Raw genomic sequence first — 23,143 nt, 5'->3', positions numbered from 1 at the left:
CCTTAAGGCTGTTTAATATTTTGCAGCTCTGTAAGAACAGAGCCTTTTCCTATCCTTTTAAGAGACATTAAAAACTGCATTGTTAACCTATGCAACTTGTGTGCTGTTCATAGAAAAGATTCAGGATTGCTGAAATAACGTATTTTAGCATTAATTAAAGTGGCGATATTGCAAATCTACAAACCCAAGGAAACTGATACCATGCTGCCTCCCATCAGCTGTTCCTTTGTATTTGTTACATAATTTCATGCCAGACAAACATATTGTTGGGCTTTTTTTTAGCAGTCTTCTATAAGCACTGACTTCTTTGGTTCCATAATTATGTATGCTATTAGAAAGAGCTTTCTTTGTTTGGTCAGCAACCAATTACCTTGGGAAAATATTACCAACAAAACCACACAGTCTAGAATTTACTTCATTTTTCACCATAAAGATGATTATACTGCAGCAATCGGCTTGACAACCATATGTCAGGAGTGCTCTGATGGTGTTTCCTGCTTGGCAGGGGGTTGGACTCGATGGCCCTTGTGGTCTCTTCCAACTCTATGATTCTATGATTCTATGATTCTATGAATCTCTAGCTGTTTAAACACTCGTAAAAACGGGTTTTTTAAAAAAAAAAATAAGAAGAGTTTTCTTTCTTACTCAAGAATATGCAAGCTTGCTTAAAAGAAAAAAACACCCATTCATTTTAGGACAAAGAGTAAATGTTAAGTTAATCCCACAGCTTTACGTGTGCGCGCGCACGCGCTCAACAGCAACTTGGACAGGTAACATTACTGATGCAAATGTTTTAAATTCTTAACCTAAAATATCGACAGGAAAACTGACATTTGCCTTATAAACAATATTTTAAAATGCTCTGGAAATGTCTAGACTAGAAACAAGGACCATGCTAACACACCCGTTAATTTGTAAGCCTATGGGCAGGGTTTGTTCTTTTTAATATAACTTTCGTACAGCACTGTTAAGGCTTCATCTGCACTATACATTTAAAAACAACATCATACCGCTTTAAAGAGTCAAGAGTTCCATAGCTAAACCACACGGAATTGTAGCTCTGTGAAGGGGAATCAGGGTCTCCTAACAGTGGCGTAGCGTGGGGGGTGCCAGGGGTGCCGGCCGCACCGGGCGCAACATTGGGGGGGGCGCGTTTGGCTGGCCCTTCGCAAGACAAAAGTCCATAGGGAAATCTCCGGGACAGCGGGGAAGCGCAGCGCGTCTTCCCCACTGTCCTCGGACCTCCTCCGAAGCCTGGCTTCGGAAGGCTGCTCCGAAGCCTGGCGGTGGGGCGGAGAGACCTTCTCCCCGCGCCAGCCTTCGGATGGCTGTCCTGAAGACTTGTGGTGGGAGCAGTGGCGTAGCGTGGGGGGTGCAGGGGGGCCTGTCGCACCTAGCGCAACATCTGGGGGGGGTGCGGAAGAGACTCGAGTGCTAAAATCCACGGGTTAGGGGGCGCAAATTACTTGCCTTGCCCCGGGTGCTGAGAACCCACACTACGCCACTGTCTCCTAACAATGCTTTACACCCTTAATGAACTACAACTCCCAGGATTCTTTGGGGGCGGGGCGGGGGAAGCGTGTCCACTTTTTTTTTTTCATTTTAAAAAACCTTTATTATGTCACATAAAAAACATAAATACATCTTCCATAAAAACAAGCACAAAAACAAAAAAAAAGTATACCAAAAAAATTGAAATACAAAAACCAATTTTAAGTTTCTTACTACTTAGGTACACATATCTTATATAAATCAAATTCATTATCAGACTTCCCACCACCACGTCGAGAGCCATAACTCAACAATATATTCAGCAGTGTCTTCATCTAGTCGTAGTTCGTACCTCGCGGTTTTTATATCGTACCAACTGTAATTTTTACATTTCCCAAAGTCAACTCCATGTATGAGAGAAATTTATTCCAGTCGTTAATAAATTTGTTATTTCTCTGTTGCCTGATCTTTTGAGTCATTATTGCTGTATCCATGTATTCAATTAATTTATTCTGCCAATCACTGATCGTTGGGATATGCGATGTTTTCCAACTCTGCGCTAACAGTATCCTTGCGGATACTGTCGCATACTGGAAAAAGATTTGGTCGTCTTTATTGATTTCTTCTCCTATCATTCCTAGGAGGAATGCCTCGGGCTTTTTTGGGAAGCGTGTCCACTTAAAGTGGTATGATACTGTTTGAAAAGTGCAAAAAGGGTTGAGGTGGCTTTGTAAATGATGTTACCATATTGAGAAATACTCAGGGTTTATTTATGACGCATTTCTGGGTACCTACTACCAAGATACATATACGTATCTACTATACAAGATAATTACCAAGAACGTAATTATTTATTTAATTGTATTTACTTACAGGATTTTCTAGGCTGCCTTTCAGCTCCTGCTTCCAGGGGGGCACAAACAGCAATTCCATGAAACCACACATTAAAAAGGACATAAGATACGGTCAAAATAATAGTCAGCTAAAACAGAATGGCTTTTGAGGAAACCCAAGAGACTGAACCTGAAGCAGGGTTTCCACCTTTGGAAAGGATTGTATCAGAAAATGTGTTTCTCTAAGATGTCCTGGTTCTTAGGTCATGAAGGGCTTTATAGGTTTAGGCGGGACGCAGGTGGCGCTCTGGTCCAATCGGCAAGCCTAGGGCTTGCTGATTGGAAGGTGGGCAGTTTGAATCCCCGTGACGGGGTGAGCTCCTGTTGCTCGGTCCCAGCTCCTGCCAACCTAGCAGTTTGAAAGCACGTCAAAGTGCAAGTAGATAAGTAGCTACCGCTCTGGCGGGAAGGTAAACGGCATTTCCATGTGCTGCTCTGGTTTTGCCAGAAGCGGCTTAGTCATGCTGGCGACATGACCCAGAAAAACTGTCTGCAGACAAATGCCGGCTCTCTCAGCCAGTAAAGCGAGATGAGTGCCGCAACCCCAGAGTCGTCTGCGACTGGACTTAACTGTCAGGGGTCCTTTACCTTTACCTTTAGGTTTAGGCCACATACTGGTGGCCAATGTAGCAATTTCCATATAGGTGTCCTGTGCATATGCCAACTCACAGTCTCCAGTCATGAGTTCAGCTGTGGTATTCTGCACTGATCAGATTTTCTGAACACTTTTCATGGGCAGCCCCACATGAAACACGAGCTGCCTATGCCTGGATGTGAGTAATCAAGTCTTCCAACAGTGGGCACAGACAACTTAAACAGCTTGGAGCTAGTACATTCTAGGACACAACTATGGCCTAGAAGCAAGGCTGGGTCCATAAGAACCCGTGAGCTATGAACTTGAACCTTTCAAAAAGACTGCAATCCTGTCTAGAAATGGCTTTTCTTCTTTGTGTCCACAGAGTCCTGTCCCCCTTGCAGCTCGTGGAATCACTTCACTGTTGTTCAGAATGAACTTAGCCCCAAAATAAATTCAGGTAAAGAGAGATTTCTCCAAAACCACACACACACTAAAAATGAAACCATTCAAAAAGTGCCCTGGAAATAATACCATGGATGGAACCGGGATGGGGTGGCAGTGAGTTTGGGGCTGCAGGAGAGGATGGATGTCAATTTGGGGGGGGGAGTGGCACAGTCTGCTATATTATATATGCCCATTTCATATTAGGACACCAAAAAGAATGAATTACTGAAGAAATAATTAGGCGGACCTGAGGAAGGTGGTAAACAGACCAGGAGAATGTGCACTTTGCTGCCAAGTCTGGATGAGCCTGGACTTTGAAGTCATCTAATCTTCCTTGCTGTTTTATACTGTATTGTTTTAATTAGTGTTTTATAGTTGATTTGATTTTGTGTGGAGTGCCCTACCTGGGTGGATGGAGCAGCCAAGTAATTTCGTTGTCCCCGAGAGGGGGCAATGACAATAAATATATTATTATTATTATTATTATTATTATTATTATTATTATTATTATTATTATTAAAGGCCCAGTTTGACTGCATGGAAGTTCTTATATCTGAGAGGAGGCATTTGTGCCAAGCTAAACAATGCATCTTTAGCAACCAAAATGCAATTGATAAAACTGACAATAAACTTAAATATCATAGTTGACCCAATGCTGGGTAACAGTGCTGATGGTGTACCATACAGGAGTTCAGGTTGTACATCTGAATATCCTGCAATTTTTATGTGGGTGTTAAGGGCCTTGGACCTGATGTGCCCTGCTGGCACCAGTGCATTAATGACCTGGCAAAAACAGGATCATGCCACACAGATTTCCCCATCTGTTTTGCAGTGCAGAGAATGCCCTTTCTAGGTGTGAAAACACTAACAACACTTTCTTTGCATCACAGTGGCTAAAGCAAGGAATAGGAGTAGCCATCAATACAACTGCTACTATATATTTGAGGAGAACACAAAAGCCATGCTTTCTAATTCACAAACAGTTTTTGGAACTGGGAAGGTTGTGCAAAAAGAGAAAAGACATACTCCACAAAGGACAATCAAATGTGACTTTTAATGTTGACTGTTTTAAACACACCCAGAGCTAAGCAGCATAAACTAATGCTATTTCTAAGCTGTTGTTTCTACGTCTTAACACTACGTAAAAAACTAAACAAGGGGAGAAAATGGGGAAAGAGCACAAGCAAGCAATCAAGCAAGGAGCTTAGCTTTTTCTTTTTGCGCCTTTGATACCAACCTCGAGACATTTGCTAAAGGAAATAGTCAGTGGGACTGTAAAAAATGTTCCTAAAAACCTCCAGCCGTGTGTAGTTTCTCAGTAGCCACTTTTGAAAGGGGCTGCCATTGCATGTCTCCACTGTGGGGCCGCGAGTGCCATCCTCTATTCTGCTTATGGTCAAACATGACTGGGTAATGATATGGAGAAATGTGTGCGTCTGTATGATAAGAAAAATGGTAAACAAACAAAGAGACAGAAATCACATAAAAAATGGAAAAGAGAAGAAAAACACTACTGGGCCTTTGGCAAAGGGAAGCTCAACAAACCAGTTCAAGTGTTGTTCTCAAGTACAGTTGTAAGATTTAATCTTGAAAAAAGTACCCACCAATTACATGACTTCCTTAAAACTAGACAGATTTAACCAACTCAAGATTTCCAAATCTTAATCCAGAAACAATGGGAGTTAGTCTTCTAATGAGTCCCATAAACACAAGGATTGCCAATTGCACAAGTCCTTCCCAAATCTCTTCCAAGGGCTGGGGGAAGCCCTAGGACAGATTTAGGGACCCACAGGGGGAAGGCATTCTGTTGTGCAAAGAGAAATCCTTGTGCTGAGAGAATTCCCTGAGGGCTCCACTGGATCCTACTCAATGGGTAGGATTGAAAGAGCTGTAAAAGGAGTTCCACTCATGCAGTGGGGCTTTCCTGCTTCCACTTCCTGCAGTCCTTTGCCCAAGTTCTTTCTGGGAGTTGGGGAATCTTCTGCAATGACCTGGGATCTGACCTTGGTGGCAATGGCAGACATTGCAGTGCTTCCCCTCGTGTGAGCAGAAGTGTGCTTCAAATCTCACCCAGAGTGACAGGGAGGAAAGCCTAACATAAAATGCTTCAGAATTGACTCCAGGTGTAAAATAAACCGGGAATGAGGCTTATCAGTCGTACTAGTTATAAGCCATGTGGTCCATTCTTCTGTGGTCATACCTGCTTTGCTGAGTAAAGTATTTATTGTACAAATGATAGTTTTCTTGATCACCCTGTTTCAAGTGAGTTGCCCTTCTTCTTTTTAATAAAAAAAAAGCTAGACGAAAATTACATTCAAAAGAGTTGTATGGAAGAGTCTACGGTTTGCGGGATTATACTACATGAAAGTGCAAGTGGGAATTATATTTTATTTTTGCTTTGAGGGAAGAGGATTATTGCGCTATTATTCTCCACCCAGAAAGCACTGGGACCACACTGTACATTGCATCAAGATGCAATGCCCTCCCAGTGCTTTGTGGGAGAAGAATGATGGAGCCAGCTGTTGCAATGAGCTCTCTCTCTCTCTTGTCCTCTAGCTGTGCAGGTATCAACAATCATACTTTAATGAATTCAGCCTGTGTGTCTTCCCTACTATGTATAGACTAAACTGGCTAAGTGGAAAATACTAAGCAGAATGCCTCAAACCCAACAACATGAAGAATAGCAGTCAAATATGTTAACAGCTATTCTTGAGTTCAGCCTTCATTTACTTTTAAAAACAAAACAAAACAAAACAAAACAAAACAAAACAAAACAAAACAAAACAAAACAAAACATATATTGATTAGTGGTTCCCTGTCTAACTGACAGCTGAAAAGCCAGTTATTCTTAGCATAAACTGTATGGGAGGTTCATTCACTTGGTTGGATTTAGAAAGTTGTTATTCTTGCTGACTTCCCTGTTATTTCATCTGCTTCTTTTAATCTGTTGGAGGGTCGTAGTTTGAAACTTTTAATTTATGTTTTGTACCCCTCCCAGATATAAATCTGCAAGGAAGGGCAGATTTAAATAAACAAGGGCAGATATAAATAAATAAATAATAGTAAGTCACTGCAGCATACATTTGTGTGTGTGATTAAGAGTGTATTCGCATGGAAAACAATAAGAAAATTCAAGAATGAATGTCCTTATAATGTCACTTTGAGTAAGCGGCTGGCGCATCAATTTTTTTGCTGCTTCAGTTTCATTATGAGATGCAAGTTCATGTCCTTCCTTTTCTCTCTTTTTCACTAGTGGAAAGGAAATGTCATCTGAATAAATCAATGGGAAGATTTAATAATCGTGCGTATTTAAATATTTATTATAGACACATATATCCAGCAGATTCAACAGATAATTATAAACAAAGTAAGAACAATTTAGCAGGCGGCTTCAGATCGAAAAGGAACATAATCAAATACTGTAGAGTCTTGCCTCCAATGAGCTGTGCTGAATTCAAAGGAGCTAAGCTCATCTCAAATTCATGCACAGAACCAACCTCCCGCACTGTTTGCCTTTTCATTTATCCTGCTAATTTAGAGGAAAACAAGGAACCTCATGAAATTATTAGTCTTTCAGTTTACAGACAAAAAGCGTGTTGTGGAAAGTAAACAGCCTTCAATCTAGATGAGGCTCTGAATTATATGCCAGATCTTCCAAAACCTCTGCTGCTTGGTTACCATAACCTTAAAAAAAAACACCTGTGCAGCAGAAGCATTATCAGCCATCTAAATAATTTGCAGTGTTCAATGAGAAGCTAGTTATCACACTAGCCAATGCCATTAATAATTGCATGCCTGCCAAGGCTTATTAGACTACCATGGATTATTAGACTAAAAACCCAAAAACAACACTTTAAAAACAGCTGGTTCCTCAAAGCAACAAGACATGTGTTAGCACTGTGTTTCTGTAGTGACAATCTATTTTATTTGGCTTTAAAATGAAAGCTTGGGTTATTATTTAAACAGTTTCCCTATTTGTCAGATCCAGACATTCATACCCAACGTTCTCATTGCTTTGCTCTGTAGTAGGGATCCAAGTTTTCTGCTGCATTCCTGGAGATTCTGACGGGTTAAAGAATGCTTACAAGTGTACCCTGCAAGTGTATCAACATCGTGAATGAATGAAGCTAAAGGAGTGCAGTTAGATGATCAATGAATCTCTCAGGGGGACATGGCCCGATGCTCTGCTGTAAGTGCTTAGCAGAAGATTTATGATGCAGCACCAAAATCAATGGGAGTTTTGTCAACTCATTTGCGCAGGTGCAGGAAAAAGCCATAAATGAAGTTTTCCTTAACATGTTTCAAAAGAACACTCTAATATTGTATTGTTTAAAACGAATCAAGTCCTGAAATAATACAGAGCATGTTTAAGAAAGGACATTCTGGTCCTTTCTGCTACATATCTTCAGAATATGTTTCTTTTCTCTCCCCACCCCCCTTTCTTTGTCTCTAGAAAGCTACAATGTAATATTTTCAACTACAGGAAATTTAAAGTGAGCCATAATAAAACACAATCTACTGAAAGCCAAGGTCATATGTACCACCACAGCAGTAAAACAAGCAAGGTCCTATTCTAGAATCAATCACGAGAATTGCCAGTTTTCAACACACTTACCTCAAAGCTGTATTCCCATTTACCTATATACTGACAAAAGCAAATAAATTTCACATGCAGTTAAACCAGGACTCAGAAAATGTCTTACTGTCAATACTCATCTTTCCACAATCACTTCTTTGAAAATGATACTAGTCCTCAATATAAATTAGAAACACTACTCACTTATCTGATTACAGTGTCATGTATACCTGCAGACATTTAACATTTCCAGCAACTAAGGGCGGATGATAACTTACTTTTCTTTGAATCTGACATAATGAAAGCCTTTAATACACACAAATAATGTTAGGGCAATTTTTGCTCCTTCACAGGATAAGTGGATTGCAAAAGCAGTTGCCCACCATAGTCGCAATTATCATTATCTGCTACAATGGGTAACCAATTTTTGTCCATATATAGACAAACGGCCACAGTAAGTACCATTGCTTCAGATAAAGTGCACGAATTCATTTCAGTCCTTTTCATAATTTCAGTGAACATGGGGGGAAGATAAATTGGAACAATGCCTGATCTCCATGTTTCTGATTTCTATTCATTCATTTGAAGCTCTGAACAGAGCATATTCATATAGCGTCTGTATGCATTATCAGGAATACTGGCTTTTGTTAAGTTCTTGGGTGCTCTGTCTGCTCCAGTTGTACACATGTAGGTTCTCTTCAGACATGAATACAATGGGAGGAAGATGGAGCGTCTGTTCCTCCATGTACCAATACAGAGCTGGCCTTTCATTGTCTCTCTCCCCCGTCTTGTCTGATTATTCAGCAATCATGGGGGGCACAAAGATCTTGAGAAGCTAGCCGTCTTATTTGGATGAGAGACAAGAGGAGGTGTTGAAGAACTATCTTCTCCCATACCTGCATCACCAGGGACCCTGAAATGGAGTGGAGTGCTGAAGAGCAGAAGACAGGGCACAGCATCCAGGGAGTGGGATTACGAAATCTGAGTAGAGTTTGTGAAGGGTGTGGAGTCTCATGCTTTGATAGTTTCCCATTTTGCAGAGGGAGATCTCATGACTAGGCAAACAAAAGAGATGGAAATGTACAGTAGCAGGAGAACAGTCTATGTCAGGCTTCCTCAGACTCAGCCCTCCAGATGTGTTTGGCCTACAACTCCCATGATCCTTAGCTAGCAGGACCAGTAGTCAGGGATGATGGGAATTGTAGTCTCAAAACATATGGAGGGCCAAGTTTGAGGAAACCTGGTCTATGTACTCTGGGGAGAGAAGGAAGAGGTGGGCTGACTGAAGCTCCTTTTCCTTGCTTGCTCAGCCCTAGCAGGTAAGGGGATACCATCTTAGGGCACTTGAGTTGGGGGAAGAAAGAGGTACCAGGCAGGCATGGGCAGTACTTGGGTTTAGGGAGTGATAGCAAGAAGGACCTGCAGCAAAACATTGCAATGTGGAACTGTGTTCAGGGTTACAGCCAGTCATGTGCTTCTCCAAGTTATTGGACTGCCCCTGCAAACAGACAGTGCTCTGTGGCCAATGAGAATATTCAATCATCACTGGGCTGCTTTGTGTCCTTCACCCAACCCTTAGGGTGTTTATTCTAGAGTATGTTTGCGCTTCTGCAAACCTTGAGGTTTCCCCAAGTCTGCTGCTAACTCTTGTGAGTGGATGTCAGTGCATTTTGGTACTCCTAGAGTGAGCCTGTATTTATTTGATTTGTTGACACCTAAATAATAGTTTAGAGCATGGCCACTTAGGATCAAACTTATATTAGAGATTTCTTAACCCATCAACTATTAGTATTTATTATGAGTCCTCTGTCTTCCATATGCTCACAGTTCAGCTTGAGGAAAACAATTTTCACGCTTCTTCTTTAACCCAAAGCTAAAATTCTATGGAGGTTTGCACTTTCACCAGTAATAAGTTCATAAAAGATGAAAAGGGATAGTTTTCCCCCATTTAAAAACCCATAGTCACATTTTCCTCACGCAATCAACAAGCAACAGAAATACTCTCAGACTCCACATTGGTATAATTTGCAATGCTAGAGATATATTACAAATTGCTTCATCAAAGTTTTGACTGTCAGGCTGTTGCATGCACTAAACCAGCACAGTGAATTTCTAAAGAGTTTATGATCTTTCATAACACAAGAGGAGTGTGTGCTTTGCTGATACAGGAAATGTAGAAGCTCTCTCTTAAAACTTGCATATTCTTCAACTTGGAATAGCTCTAAATTGTCAACAAAGAGTAAAATAAAACCCCAAATATCCAGATGCAGTAAACAAACTAAAAAAGGTTAAACCTAAACAGAGAAACTTTCTTGCATACTGAAAACTACTAGATCATTGAGAAGGGTGGTAGCATAGTCTTCTGGTTGACATACTGCATAAGTTTTTTTACATGGGGGATCCCCCCCCCTTTTTAGTCCCATGGAAAGGTTTACCACCTCAGATACTATTTGTGAGAACCTTGAACTTTTTCAACCAATATCCTACTACATGACTGAATATTAGTTATGTTGGACAAAGTGGAATCAATTAAAAAAAATAAATAGCAGGCATTCTGTAAGCCTTCCATTCAACATTAAATTCCTGCTTGTAACTTCTAAGTTTTATACACTAACAGTATGAAATATTTATGCCATTCTTTCACCACTAAGGCCAACGGAACTGCCAAATTTTAGGCAGCTTCCACAAAAAGTCCTCAATCAGAGGCATTTAAAAAAATAAAGCACACAGACATAAGCTATGTAAACTAAATGCAACTTTCTGATCTGCAAGTTTCACTGCCCTCTCTCCCCATTGTGACCTTTCTATGAACTGTATACTGTGTTCCAGATAACACAAAAGAGTGCCTCAAGAGCAAGGCAATTGAAATTGAAATGGGAAAATGAAATGGGTGACATTCTACTTATTCTGCTTTTCCACTCATTTTCATTCAAAAGCAAAGACGACAAATTGGGCCCATTCATTTTGTTTTGTATTTGTTTTCAAAACAATTGTACACCCCTGTTCACTTCTCCTGTCTTTCCACTGTGGAATAATAGCAGCTGAGGACACAGATGATTCAGAATTGGGAAATACCATAGGAGGGTTAAACCCACCCCATGTTGCGACTCTGATCAAAATTGGCACTCCCCTCAGACCCTTAAAGAGACAGGTAGAATGATGAATCTTCTGTGTCCTGTCTCTTTTGACCCTCAGTTACACACAAAATTAGCTGTAGCATTTAAATGAATCAGAATTAAGAGTGCTTAAATTTGGCAGGATTATCCCAGCATTTTAGCTATTTGTGTTGCTCAATAAACAAATAACTATGCAAAATACTAAACAGAAAGGGATCCCACAGCTGTGCTGATGGGAAAATTGGATGGAAGTTTTAAAACCTTATTCTCATAAGAGTCTAATCGAACATTGCAGGAGCAAGTTCTTTCTGCAACAGAACTTCTTATTCTCCTTTCTCCATGCTTTGCAAATCTGCCCTGGAAGGCCACTCAACCCTCTAGAGCAGGGGTGGCCAACTCCTAAGAGACTGCAATCTACTCACAGAAGTAAAAACTGGCAGTGATCTACCCCCTTTTGGGGAGGGGGTTTCAGGTCAGGGTTGTTCAGCTTTTTTTTAGGAAGGGAAGCCTCGTTTTTGCGGGGTTCAGGTAAAAGTTGTTGAGCTTTTTTAGGGAGGAGGAATTTTGAGAATTCAAGCCTAAACTTAAGGGAGAAAGGAGAACAGCCACCAGCCACTCCACTCACCAACAGATCGCTAGGGAAACAAACTGAGTAAGCTCTGTCTTCTGTTCTGAAGATTGTGCAACAATGGAGGGTGGGGCCAGATTCAATTTTACCAGTGCTAAGGAAAGGGACCCAGCGATCGACCACGATCTACCCAAACCTCCCGGGGATCTACCAGTAGATCGTGATCAACCTGTTGGACATCCCTGCTGTAGAGCAATTTGGAGAATGCACTGCACATGAGGAAGAGAAGAAATGCAAGGTCCACTGTGTCTGCAGTTATGTTTGCATATAACTTCTATTTCATTTGTGCACAAAAATCACTGGATACAATACATAATGTATGAAAACAATACTGTAAGAACAAGAAATTTGCTATTTATTGTATTTTGAAGCACAAATATGCAGATAGAGTGGGGGGAGAAGATAAAACAAAACAAAAAACACAGCTCTCCAAACCTCATATATAGCAAAAAATTCAGTGTTCATTTCCAGTCCTTGAAAAGTAAAACTGAAAGCTAGCACTCTCTCTCTCTCTCTATCATCTATCTAAAGCTTAAACCCAGGACTAATATTGCAAAAGTGGGGGAAAAAATTGATAGCATCTTTACAATCAAGCAGCATACATTTCAGCATGGAGTAGCTGCAATTTTTATTAAAACTATTTTCTGTATGAATGTAAATTAATAACATCATAACAAAACTTACAGATTAAAGTAATGACAAGCTGTCTTCTTAACAGAGTTTCTTAATATAGGAGCTGAGCCATAAAATATTTCTTTTTTGCTGGCTCCATCTAATGGCCAACACAGATTTTACAAGGTGCTGCTACAAGTTTTTGCAAGCTATTAAAAACAAAAAAGCCCTCAATCTACAGTAAAACATGTTTTTGATTAGGCATTTTTTGTGGACCATTTCTGAACATAGGATTGTATCCATATTTTATTATGTTTGGAAGTTAGGTCTGTTGAAATCAAGGCCCATTAATTATGTCCATTTAATTTGAATGTGTCTAACCCAAGCATGAGTTAGTTTCAGCTGAACATTAAAATATTATCAAATAAATTTTACAAATGTTGTAAAACTAGCAATTTTGCCAACTTATTAAAAATCTTACTGGATTCATTGCATGGAGTTTCATTCACTAATTGATAATATATCCATGTATTTCCATCATAACAGAACAATAGTTCTTAACTGAAAAATATTCTCTGTTAATGGGTGACACATATATCACAGAGATATATTCTGTGGTGTGAATATGTATTTTTCTAATTCACTGAGGAAAAGTTGAATTCACAGACCAGAATCCAGTTGGTCTTACTAGTCCTGTTGTTCCAGTGGGAGACATCTTTTAACAGAAGAGGAGATGGTACTATTTTTGCTGACTCCCCCTTTCTCCTGGAGCCCACGCCATCCCTTGAAAATATGCACTGGGGGAACCTTCTATAACAGGTTTTATGGGACCATGAAGAGGAGGCGGAGTTGGGAAAACCGTTCTCTTCCTTTCAAGGACTGCCTCTCTCCATAGGAACCTATTCAGATCGTGCAATCATCATCTGAGGCCCTTTTTCTTGTGCCTCCTCCATGAGACGTCGGGGGAGGGGCAACACAAGGGCCTTTTCGGTAGCGGTTCTCCACTTGTGGAACCATAACTACAGAAGAAAAAAGCATTTTTATTTTAAAAAATAAATCCGTTGAACATTTCAAATACAGTGGTACCTCAGGTTAAGAACTTAATTCATTCTGGAGGTCCGTTCTTAACCTGAAACTGTTCTTAACCTGAGGTACCACTTTAGCTAATGGGGCCTCCTGCTGCCACTGTGCCGCCTCCGCCACACAATTTCTGTTCTCATCCTGAGGTAAAGTTCTTAACCCGAGGTACTATTTCTGAGTTAGCGGAGTCTGTAACCTGAAGCGTATGTAACCTGAGGTACCACTGTATGTCGTCAAAATGGAAGCACTAATCTGAACAGGAGGACCCAAAAAATGTATTACTGAACTGTAAGTAAAATATAAAAAAAATGCAAAAACCAATCCCAACCCAACCAAAGAAGTTACTTGCACCCACAAATGGTTTGTATGGAAAATTCCCCTACAATAGCTCAGATATTTATTTATTTTTTAACATTTATTCCTTGCTTTTTTCCATTATGGAAAGTGGCAGTATACATGGAATTCCTAGCAGGTCTCTCATTTAGGTACTGACCAGACACAGGTGTGGTTAGCTTAAGCAAGGTAATGGCCTTATCATGTGCTTTCAGAGAGGTGATGTCAGTGCAAACGCTGTCTGCTGAGGGGATATTGGGCTGCTCCACACAGATACAGCATTTGATTTATCAGCACTTGACTTTAGAACACAAGTTCATTCACCTTGTGCCTTTACATGCTTTAAGAGAGTGAATGATGCCACTGGTGGGTTTTTTAAATCATATACAGTGGTACCTCGGGTTACATACGCTTCAGGTTACAGACTCCGCTAACCGAGAAATAGTGCTTCAGGTTAAGAACTTTGCTTCAGGATGAGAACAGCAGCAGCAGCGGGAGGCCCCATTAGCTAAAGTGGTGCTTCAGGTTAATAACAGTTTCAGGTTAAGTACGGACCTCCGGAACGAATTAAGTACTTAACCCGAGGTACCACTGTACAGGTGCTGGTTGAATGAATGCTATCATTGTCAAGTGCAAAATACACTTGGGTGAACTAGTTCAGTGAGTACATTCAATTGCTAAATATTTTCCTAACAAGCTACATTCAAGTATTTGCAAAATAATGACTTGCACTGCTCTGACTAGTTCTACAGCTTTCCAATACCCATATACTTCTTATAATATGCCTTCTTACAATGATGAAGCTCTATCATAATCTTCTCTTTTTGCATCCCAAATATTCTACCGCAGCAGTATTTATGGATGTACAATCATGGATCGAGTCACAGTAATTTACGGTACTGCATATTTTATCGTCCTGTATATCATTCCCCAAGAATGAAAGCAGCCTTGGAATAATGAGCGAGGGCTTGTATATTATTGGCATGTTGGGAAGCAGATTACTGCAGAAATTATAAGTTTCGAAAATTACTATATAAATCTATTTTCAAGGTGAACTAGAAAGTGTATCCCTCCCCCCTCCCCATTCCTTCTGCACTCAAGCTTGCAGTTCAGTCATTCTCTAGCACCAGCTGCTGAAAACACTTCTATTTGCAATCTCATCATGTGGGTATATGAAAGATATAGCCCAAATGGTGCCTTCAGTCAATTTAAGAGCTTGTCGTGAAATGTAGGAGAAATGTCAGTCTTGTACATAGGAAGGTTTGGGGCCATTCATAGTAAGTCAAAAGCACGGTCTTCCACAGTCCCCAAAGTTATAAGAAGACTATAATAGACCCTGGGGCACTGGTATAATTTATACCTAGTGACTCACTGCCATTAAAAGATGGGAGAACTAAGATCCACTTCTGATGTAGTTTCTGAATAGTTGAGCCCAACAAAGAAAACATTACAATGATAAATTATCTCTCTTTAGGCATTCAAAACAGCGTGTGTAGGCTAGAAATAGGAAGGTGGAAAATCCCACCCCAAGTTCCCTAGTATGTTGTCTTATTTCCTAGCCTTTATGTATTTTGCACCAAGGTTCGAAAGGGGGATTCTAACTGCATTCAGCTGATCAGAGTTAGAATTCTCCCTGCAACTGGGAACCCTGGTTGGAATCGCCCTGCAGAGCTTCATGATGAACACTTGACGATCAGGAGAGGAGGCGGCTGGGATAGTGGGTGGGTCTACAGAAGGCACTCCAAACAGAGATGGACTTAAGGTCTCTTGCACCCGTGGCAAGGAGCTGTATCAACACCCCCCGGACCAGAAACTCAAAAGTTTGCTTTTCATTGTCTTTCATGCTCTGCCAGTGAACAATTCTAATAGTGCACAGATGTGCAGGCTCCTAGCTACTCTGAGCCCTTGGCGGGATCCAACCTAACCAGCCCCTGGTTACAACAATTTGAGCTCTTGTGTGTGTGTGTGTGTGTGTGTGTGTGTGTGTGTGTGTGAATGTGTATATGTGTGTGTGTGTGTGTGTGTGTGTGTGTGTGTGTGTGTATATGAATGAAATCCTAAGTTACAGTTTCTGGATCTGGATCTGAAGTTGGAAAAAGGACTGAAAACTTGATGCCAGAAGAAAATGTTCCTGACCAAAGCCACAAACTTAGCTAACTGAGCATCAGCTCTTCTTCCTTCTAACACAGCATTGCCACTTAATTTACTATTTTATGTATACCTGCAAATGCATAAACATTTCTCGTTGCTTTCTTTGATCACATGACCTGCACAACTGGCCTACCAAGCCCTACTAATTTTACCATAATGTGTGCGTGCACATGTACATATATGCACACACATACCTTGGACTTCGTATGCACATACTCAACCAATATATACCTCCTCACCACACTTAACTGTGTTAGATGTATCCTGGAAGATTTCAAGTTAGTGTGACATTGGGAGTTAAAAGTCAGTGGTGGGGTGGTGGGTGTTTTCCCTAGATATTCTGAATAAAGTTGAAAGGCTCATAGGTCTGTGGGCAAATTACAGGAAACACCAAGCCCAGCCATGGCCAAAAGATTTTTTGCCAAACTGAAAGCAGCAACACAAATTTAGCTTAAAGGGTTAATTCTAGGACATGTGACAGGTTTTGCCTGTTTGTCTGAGACCCTGGCGATAAAAGTTGAACATGATTAGTAACAGTACGTTTGGTTTCCTTCTGTGTTTGAATAAATACCTCAGCATCATACTCCCAAAGTTGGTTTCCTCTCATGTGGTGGCACTTTAACATGATCACAGGACCATTGAGTCTAGACACATCCAAACACAAATCATCTGTACGAATCTCCTTGTCAGCCGTGTATGAAAATACCTGGAAGAGATAGGTACTGGCATTATTTTTTAAAAAAAGTCTGTATTACTAGGGGACTTCCTGCCCCACTCTCACCCCACAATAACACCCTATCCTTTTCACACTGTGCAATTACAGAGTCCCATTTTCATCTTCTTAATGCTGTTTCTGAAGCCACTTCTGCATTCTGTTCTGCACCCTCCTGAGCCCCAGTCAGTATGGCCACTGATTAGGGATTATGGGAGTTGTAGTTCAGCAATATCTGGAGCGCCAAAGGTTAGCATGCTCTGCTTTTGAAGTGTCACTGGCTTCAGGAAATGTGGGTTTTTAAGTACTTAAATTGTGACTGCTTCGTGCCCCCTTTTTAAATAAAATGCACACATTATAATGTGGAAGTTAATAATAATAATAATAATAATAATAATAATAATAATAATAATAATAATAATAATAATCTGTTGCACTGGTGGAACATTAGGCTTAGCACTACACTGAATCCTGGTAGCAATATCACCACAGCCTTCTGTTCTTTGTTCTTTAGGGAGAAAGGGGGTGAGGGGAAGAGAGAAGGTGAAAAATATGCACACAAGGGAGGAAAAGTTATGAATTCCACACTGCCAGATGGGATTAAGGTAGTCCCAGGTCAGAAAAACAATGAAGACAAATTAAAGCAACCTATGTGGCAGCTATTTTAATTATTTACAAGACTCCCAATTACTTAGAATTCACCTCCCAATTGATTTAAAGTATTCTAATGAAATCTACAGGAAAAGTGGTTTCTCTTAATTGTTGAAAGCAACCTTTCGCCAATTAATTGTTGAAAGCCTTTGGCAAAGCATGCAAATTGAACTTGATTGCATTACCAATTAGGGAATGCATGCAAATCATACTAAGTTACCAATTAGGGTGTTTTAAAAGGGGAAAAGATTACTAAAAGCAGATTCAAGCATGCTTTACTTCCACATGTTCTAATATTTAGATACAATGCCCTAGAGCTTTTCGCAAGGCATTTTTACATATGGTTAAACCCAAAATACACATGTGCAACATTACATTGGCAACTGGCAACTGATTTTAGAATGGCAAACGCAGTGCTGAATGTTACAATTCCAGCCTCATCTTTTTTGGATTTCTAAGCAAGTTATAAGGTCCAGCAATAAGAGGACCTCTATACCTTTAAACTGTGCTGGATCTACAAATTTTGCTCTATAGGACAAAAGTCTGCACTGCTGCCCCTCTCCCACTGCCTTCCATGCCCTCTCTCATCTTTGGGACCCTACCCAGTCAAGGAAGGTGTTACGTCTGCAGTGGTCTGTGTTCACCTGAGCTTGAGTATGGACTTGGATTCTGAGCCCTGTGTCCTGATTTGATAGATTATATCCAATCATGTAACATGGTCAGGGTTTGGGCTACCAGTATTGGCTCTTAAGCACTGAGCTACGATTCGCAGCTTGGGGGTTTAGACAGCCAATCATGTTGTGAGTGGGAGTGGCCCAAGCCTTCAGATAGATAGATATATGCTCCAAACATTTCAAGGCTTTTGCTGCTCCTGGAAGGAAGGAAGGAAGCCACAGCAGGGAAGCAGTGGTTTCTCCAGGAGGTGCCAATGAGTTTTTCTGCAGCTCACTTGGCTGGGCATGCTCAGAGGTGTTGCCTAACTGAGCAAGAGGCTGTGGCTGTACACTTTCTCCTGCCTTTTGGCAGGTGGAGTGAAGCAGAAGAGGATGGGCATACGACCTCTGATACTGGAGGCAGTACATACCAGCACAGCTAGCAAGCATTGATAGTCTCCACCCCCATCGTTCTACCCGGACACTGGGGTTCAGTGCTGAGGGCCTTCTGGCAGTTCCCTCGCTGCGGGAAGCCAAGTTACAGGGAACAAGGCAGAGGGCCTTCTCAGTAGTGGCACCCGCCCTGTGGAACGCCCTCCCACCAGATGTCAAAGAGAACAACAACTACCAGACTTTTAGAAGACATCTGAAGGCAGCCCTGTTTAGGGAAGCTTTTAATGTTTAATAGATTATTGTATTTTAATATTCTGTTGGAAGCCGCCCAGAGTGGCTGGGGAAACCCAGCCAGATGGGCAGGGTATAAATAATAAATTATTATTATTATTATAGTCATGCCTGTCTTTTACTGGTGTAACCACCCCTTTCAAAGCCATCCAGACTGGAAAATGTGGAAAGAGTAATGTGTGTACTGGCTTGATTTCACAATTGTTAATATGTGCTCAGTCTTAAAAAAAAAAATCCCCAAAAATTGTTTTGAAGGTAAAGTGAGCTTCATTTTTACCTGGTTTCCTCCCATACCGTGGCAGTTGAATATGCCAACTTTTTCATTTTCCTTGCGTCCCATGTTATCTAAGCACTGGTTTGTCTCAACATTTCTGATCTAGGGGTAAAAACACAAACAAAGGGTAAAAATTGTTGAAAGATTGCTTAAAATAATTAAATAAATAATAATCCACATGTCACTGAAAAAAAGAAGAAAATTATTTAAGATTAGGAACAGCATCAGATTATAGAAACCTGACAGCACAATACTAAAAAATATTTACTTGAAGGTAAGTGCCTCTGAGCTCAATGTGATTTATTCTTTAGTAAGTAAACTCCTTATAGATTAGGACCATAGTCCTAGGCAATTAACAGTGTGGATGTTAGTCGATTAAACAACTAATTTGTTAAATTCATTAAATTATAGCTGCATAAATTTCCAAGTGGGGTAAAAAAGGTAAAAGGTAAAGGACTCTGGATGGTTAAGTTCAGTCAAAGGCGACTATGAGGTGCAGCACTCATCTAGTTTTCAGGCTGAGGGAGCTGGTGTTTGTCCACAGACAGCTTTTTGGGTCATGTGGCCAGCGTGACTAAACCGCTTCTGGTGCAACAGAACACCGTGATGGAAACCAGAGTGCACGGAAACACCATTTACCTTCCCGCCGCAGCAGTACCTATTTATCTACTTACACTGGCGTGCTTTCAAACTGCTAGGTTGGCAGGAGCTGGGACAGAGCAATGGGAGCTCACCCCGTCATGGGGATTCGAACCACCGACCTTCCAATCGGCAAGCCCAAGTGGCTCAGTGGTTTAGACCACAGCACCACCCGTGTTCCCTCAAGTGGGGAGATTATGAAAGAAAGAAAAAATGACACCTTGTTTTTAGATAAGGCATGAATTTGTTATAACAGATACTGTCTTAGAAAAGGCATCCCCTCTCCTCTCTGAAGATGAGAGAATGCTCTGAAGATGATGCCATCTAGCTACAGTATTTGTAAGTACTTTAAAAAAAATGTTTTTCAGCATTAAAAGTCAGTGATCCAATGATGTGTGACCCAGGACTGTTTTTTCTGCACAGTGGCCCCCCAGTGACAGAATGTCCTTCCCAGGAAAGCACAACTGGTTCCACAGCCTATGTTATTTATTGCTAGATATTAGTGTTGGGTGCTACAGCAAATAAGGAGGCTATGGGTTCTATATCGGTAGAAATTGGCAGTTTCCAAAAATTTGCTGTGTTTTATCTGCTCCTTTGATTGCATTGGTATGCTTTTTTTAATGTGTTTTAATTCCACGGCATCCTGCCCTGCAATCATATAATGAAGAGTGAGATGAAAGCACTCTTAATTAATTAATCAGGAACACCTTTTAAGTTAATTAAAATGTTATGAATTGATTAATTAGTTTTGGATCTAATTAATGAATCTATTAAACATTAAGGAATGTTGCCACATGGAAATCTCTTTTCACCCAGTTGATGTACATAATGATTGCCACCTCCCAATTCTGAGATCCTCAGGAGATGCCTGTAGCCCAGTTCATATATCAGACAGTGGTATACTCAAACTATGGCTTAGTGGGAACAAGAGAAAGAGTTGGTGCACACTGCTAAGGAGTTCCTCCCTTGCCATGGTTGGAACCTGGGCTCATGGTTTATTTTCCTCAAACAAAGCAGAAGCAGAAAGTCAAAAACAAACCATTGTAACCACTCAGTGTTTGCTTTTTTGGAGATAAATAAACCACAAGCTGGGTTCAGAAGACATAACTAGCTAGACTTTGTCTTGTATTATCCATGGAGTGGTTGGAGGTGTGACATAGGACCTTTTGAACAGTGTACACTAGGATGTGGAAGAATAAAGAGATACACATGCAAGGCTCCTCTTAGCTGCTTTCTCTTCTGACTGTTTCTTTAGAAGCTGTGCCAGCACACATACATGGTCCAAAAGGCTCCTCCAGCAGCATTTCCATGTTGATTCTACAGAGGATACCGAAAGTAATGCTCCCCTTTCCACTTATTATTTGCAAAGCTATTGAACCTTCAATAATAATAGGGGGGGATATCTAATTGGAATTCAGAAGAATTGAAGGACAGAATTTAAAACTGATTTTATGTAGACAATGTAAGCCCTCACTTTTTTCTAATCCATTCCTATTCACTTAAATCCTGTCAGGAGTTGATTATTTCTTTTTCTTAGCTGGAATCATTTGGTATGATTATGAAGTAAACCAGGGGACATCTGAATTATTGGATTCCAGAGGAAAAATAATTAGACTCTAAATATAGCCAGATTTTTAGTTCCAGAGTAAAATAGGTGGAGATAAAAAGAATATTTATTTTTTATAATTTGATAAAGGGAAATTGGAAGCGGATATGAAAAAGCGAAGCCAGCTTACGATCTGTTGGACAGGAAAACGGTTATGATAAAGACGCACAATATTACTGCCATAATTTATGCCAAGTTGCATTCTACTTATAGGATAATTTTGTTTTTATAATCTAAGATCGCTGGACCAGCATCCCCCAAAATAGCAAAAAATGCGTTGATGAAGCAGCATTTGACAGAGGGTGGCCTAAGACTGTGCTATATTAGTCTTTATTATTATGCCTGTCAGCTATAGTTAGCATTTCAAGCAGGTTTTATCAGAAGGAAACTGCCAGGAGAGAGAATGAGACCAATCTTATATTAAGTTTTGCTTAGCATATATTTTATGGTGAAGAGAAAAAAATACGTTAGATAAACAAAGTAATACTCTAATAATTATCAATCTTAAGTCTGTCTTAAACATAGATTTTGTGGCTTCAACGTCAAGACAGCTATTTTTTTACTTCTCACTCCCTGCCTCTGACTTTGCTTCATATAAAGCACGATGAAGAGTCCTGGAGAACTTGAACACTTGCTCACTAAAATATTTGGGGAGAGATCAGCAGCCTGGAGAAAGAGCCCACCACTATCTACCTAAAACAGCTGTTTCCGGTGGGGTCTTTTCCTAAGGCGTGCTTACCTGGTCAGCTTTAGGCTTCCCAGTACCCTAGACCTTTGTGGAGTGAGAATACCATGAAGACGGTCCATCTCAGAAGACTAATAGAGCCAAAATATTGCCCATGACTCTCGGGATTTCCCTGTCACTCAGGCTAGTAATCCTGTTGAGCCCCATATGACCTCAGAAATGGGGAAATGGTCCAGGCAGTTTTCAAGATTGCTCCTGTGAACATCCTTTTACCTGATCGTGGAGTGAATTTAGCTCCTTGGTTGTTTGAGAAACTGACAGCAGTGAAACAGCATGGTTCACAAGGAAGAGCACTGGTGGGAGAAGACTTGCAGTTAATCCAATGGGACTCAACTAGAACTCAGTTTAGAGCCTACTCCAAATGATGGTATAGAAATCTTACTTTCCATTACAACTGCTCGAAAGTCAGTCAGCTGAGCAGTTCGGAGCAGTCTGAGGGCTTAAACATCTTGGCCTTCAGGATGGAAAGGAGGACTGACCAGTGGCCTGTTGAGACTAATTTGCTAGATAATTTGTGGATAAAGCTGACTGTATCCGCTCCAACTTGGATGCTGTAATTTGAGCAGTGTTAGCAGATGTACCTTTGGCAGCTGCTTATGCAGCTATATTGGAAATGTTTCAACGTGTGGAGCCTAAGAATGTGGACATATTTCTTGGAAAGATGAGACTAAGACCTTGCACTTCCTTGCTAATAAGAGGTGCCAGGGGAAGACTAGCTGAGTGAGCAGTGGGAGTGGTAGATGCCTTCTTGCAGGTAGTTGTAGGTCTAGCAAGTCTGAAAGAGGTAGTAGTGAAAGTTCCCTTAGTCTCACTGTATTGGGGGGGGGGGCGAATCTAGCCAGTCTCTAATATTCCTCAAGGTGCTCAAAGTCAGGGTAGTTCCAGGTTTTTCCCCTGGATGATAGGAATTATCTAGGTCAGAGGTAGCCAATGTGGTTTTCCCCATAAGTTTTTAGACTACAACTCCCATGGTTTGACAATTAGCTAGGCTTGTTGGGGATTAATGGACCTGGAGTCCAACAAGATCTAGAAGGCATCGCATTGGCTACCCCTGATCTAGATCTATTTAAATCTGATTTTAGGTGGAAATAGCCTTGCTCAATTTGGTGGGTGATTTACATCTGCTAGACCCCCTCAGTGGCGTTTGATAAACAAATACACAGATACATAAGCTAGGCAAAATAACAAAAAAACCAAACAAACCTGCTGCTCATCCCATTCCTTCTCCCATGGTTTTACTTCTATCTCAAACAACCAATCAGCATTCCCTGCCTACCA

The 23,143-nt window shown here is 40.7% G+C and overlaps 1 protein-coding gene across 2 annotated transcripts in view; it reads right to left on the bottom strand.

The window, feature by feature from the left end:
* Positions 1 to 23,143, bottom strand: part of GALNT13 (polypeptide N-acetylgalactosaminyltransferase 13) — a 152,085-nt gene that overhangs the window by 10,271 nt on the left and 118,671 nt on the right. For both annotated transcript variants that reach the window (XM_083494134.1, XM_083494135.1), the window contains exons 10-11: positions 18,879 to 18,977; positions 16,473 to 16,607 (exon numbers count right to left, since the gene is read on the bottom strand). In XM_083494134.1, coding sequence (XP_083350260.1) covers positions 16,473 to 16,607; positions 18,879 to 18,977 — 234 coding nt within the window. The remainder of the gene's footprint in view (positions 1 to 16,472; positions 16,608 to 18,878; positions 18,978 to 23,143) is intronic.

This window comes from Podarcis liolepis, assembly GCF_965112155.1.
Source record: "Podarcis liolepis genome assembly, chromosome: 1".
In the NCBI taxonomy this organism is placed as follows: Eukaryota; Metazoa; Chordata; class Lepidosauria; order Squamata; family Lacertidae; genus Podarcis; species Podarcis liolepis.
This window is presented reverse-complemented; position numbering and strand designations above follow the sequence as displayed.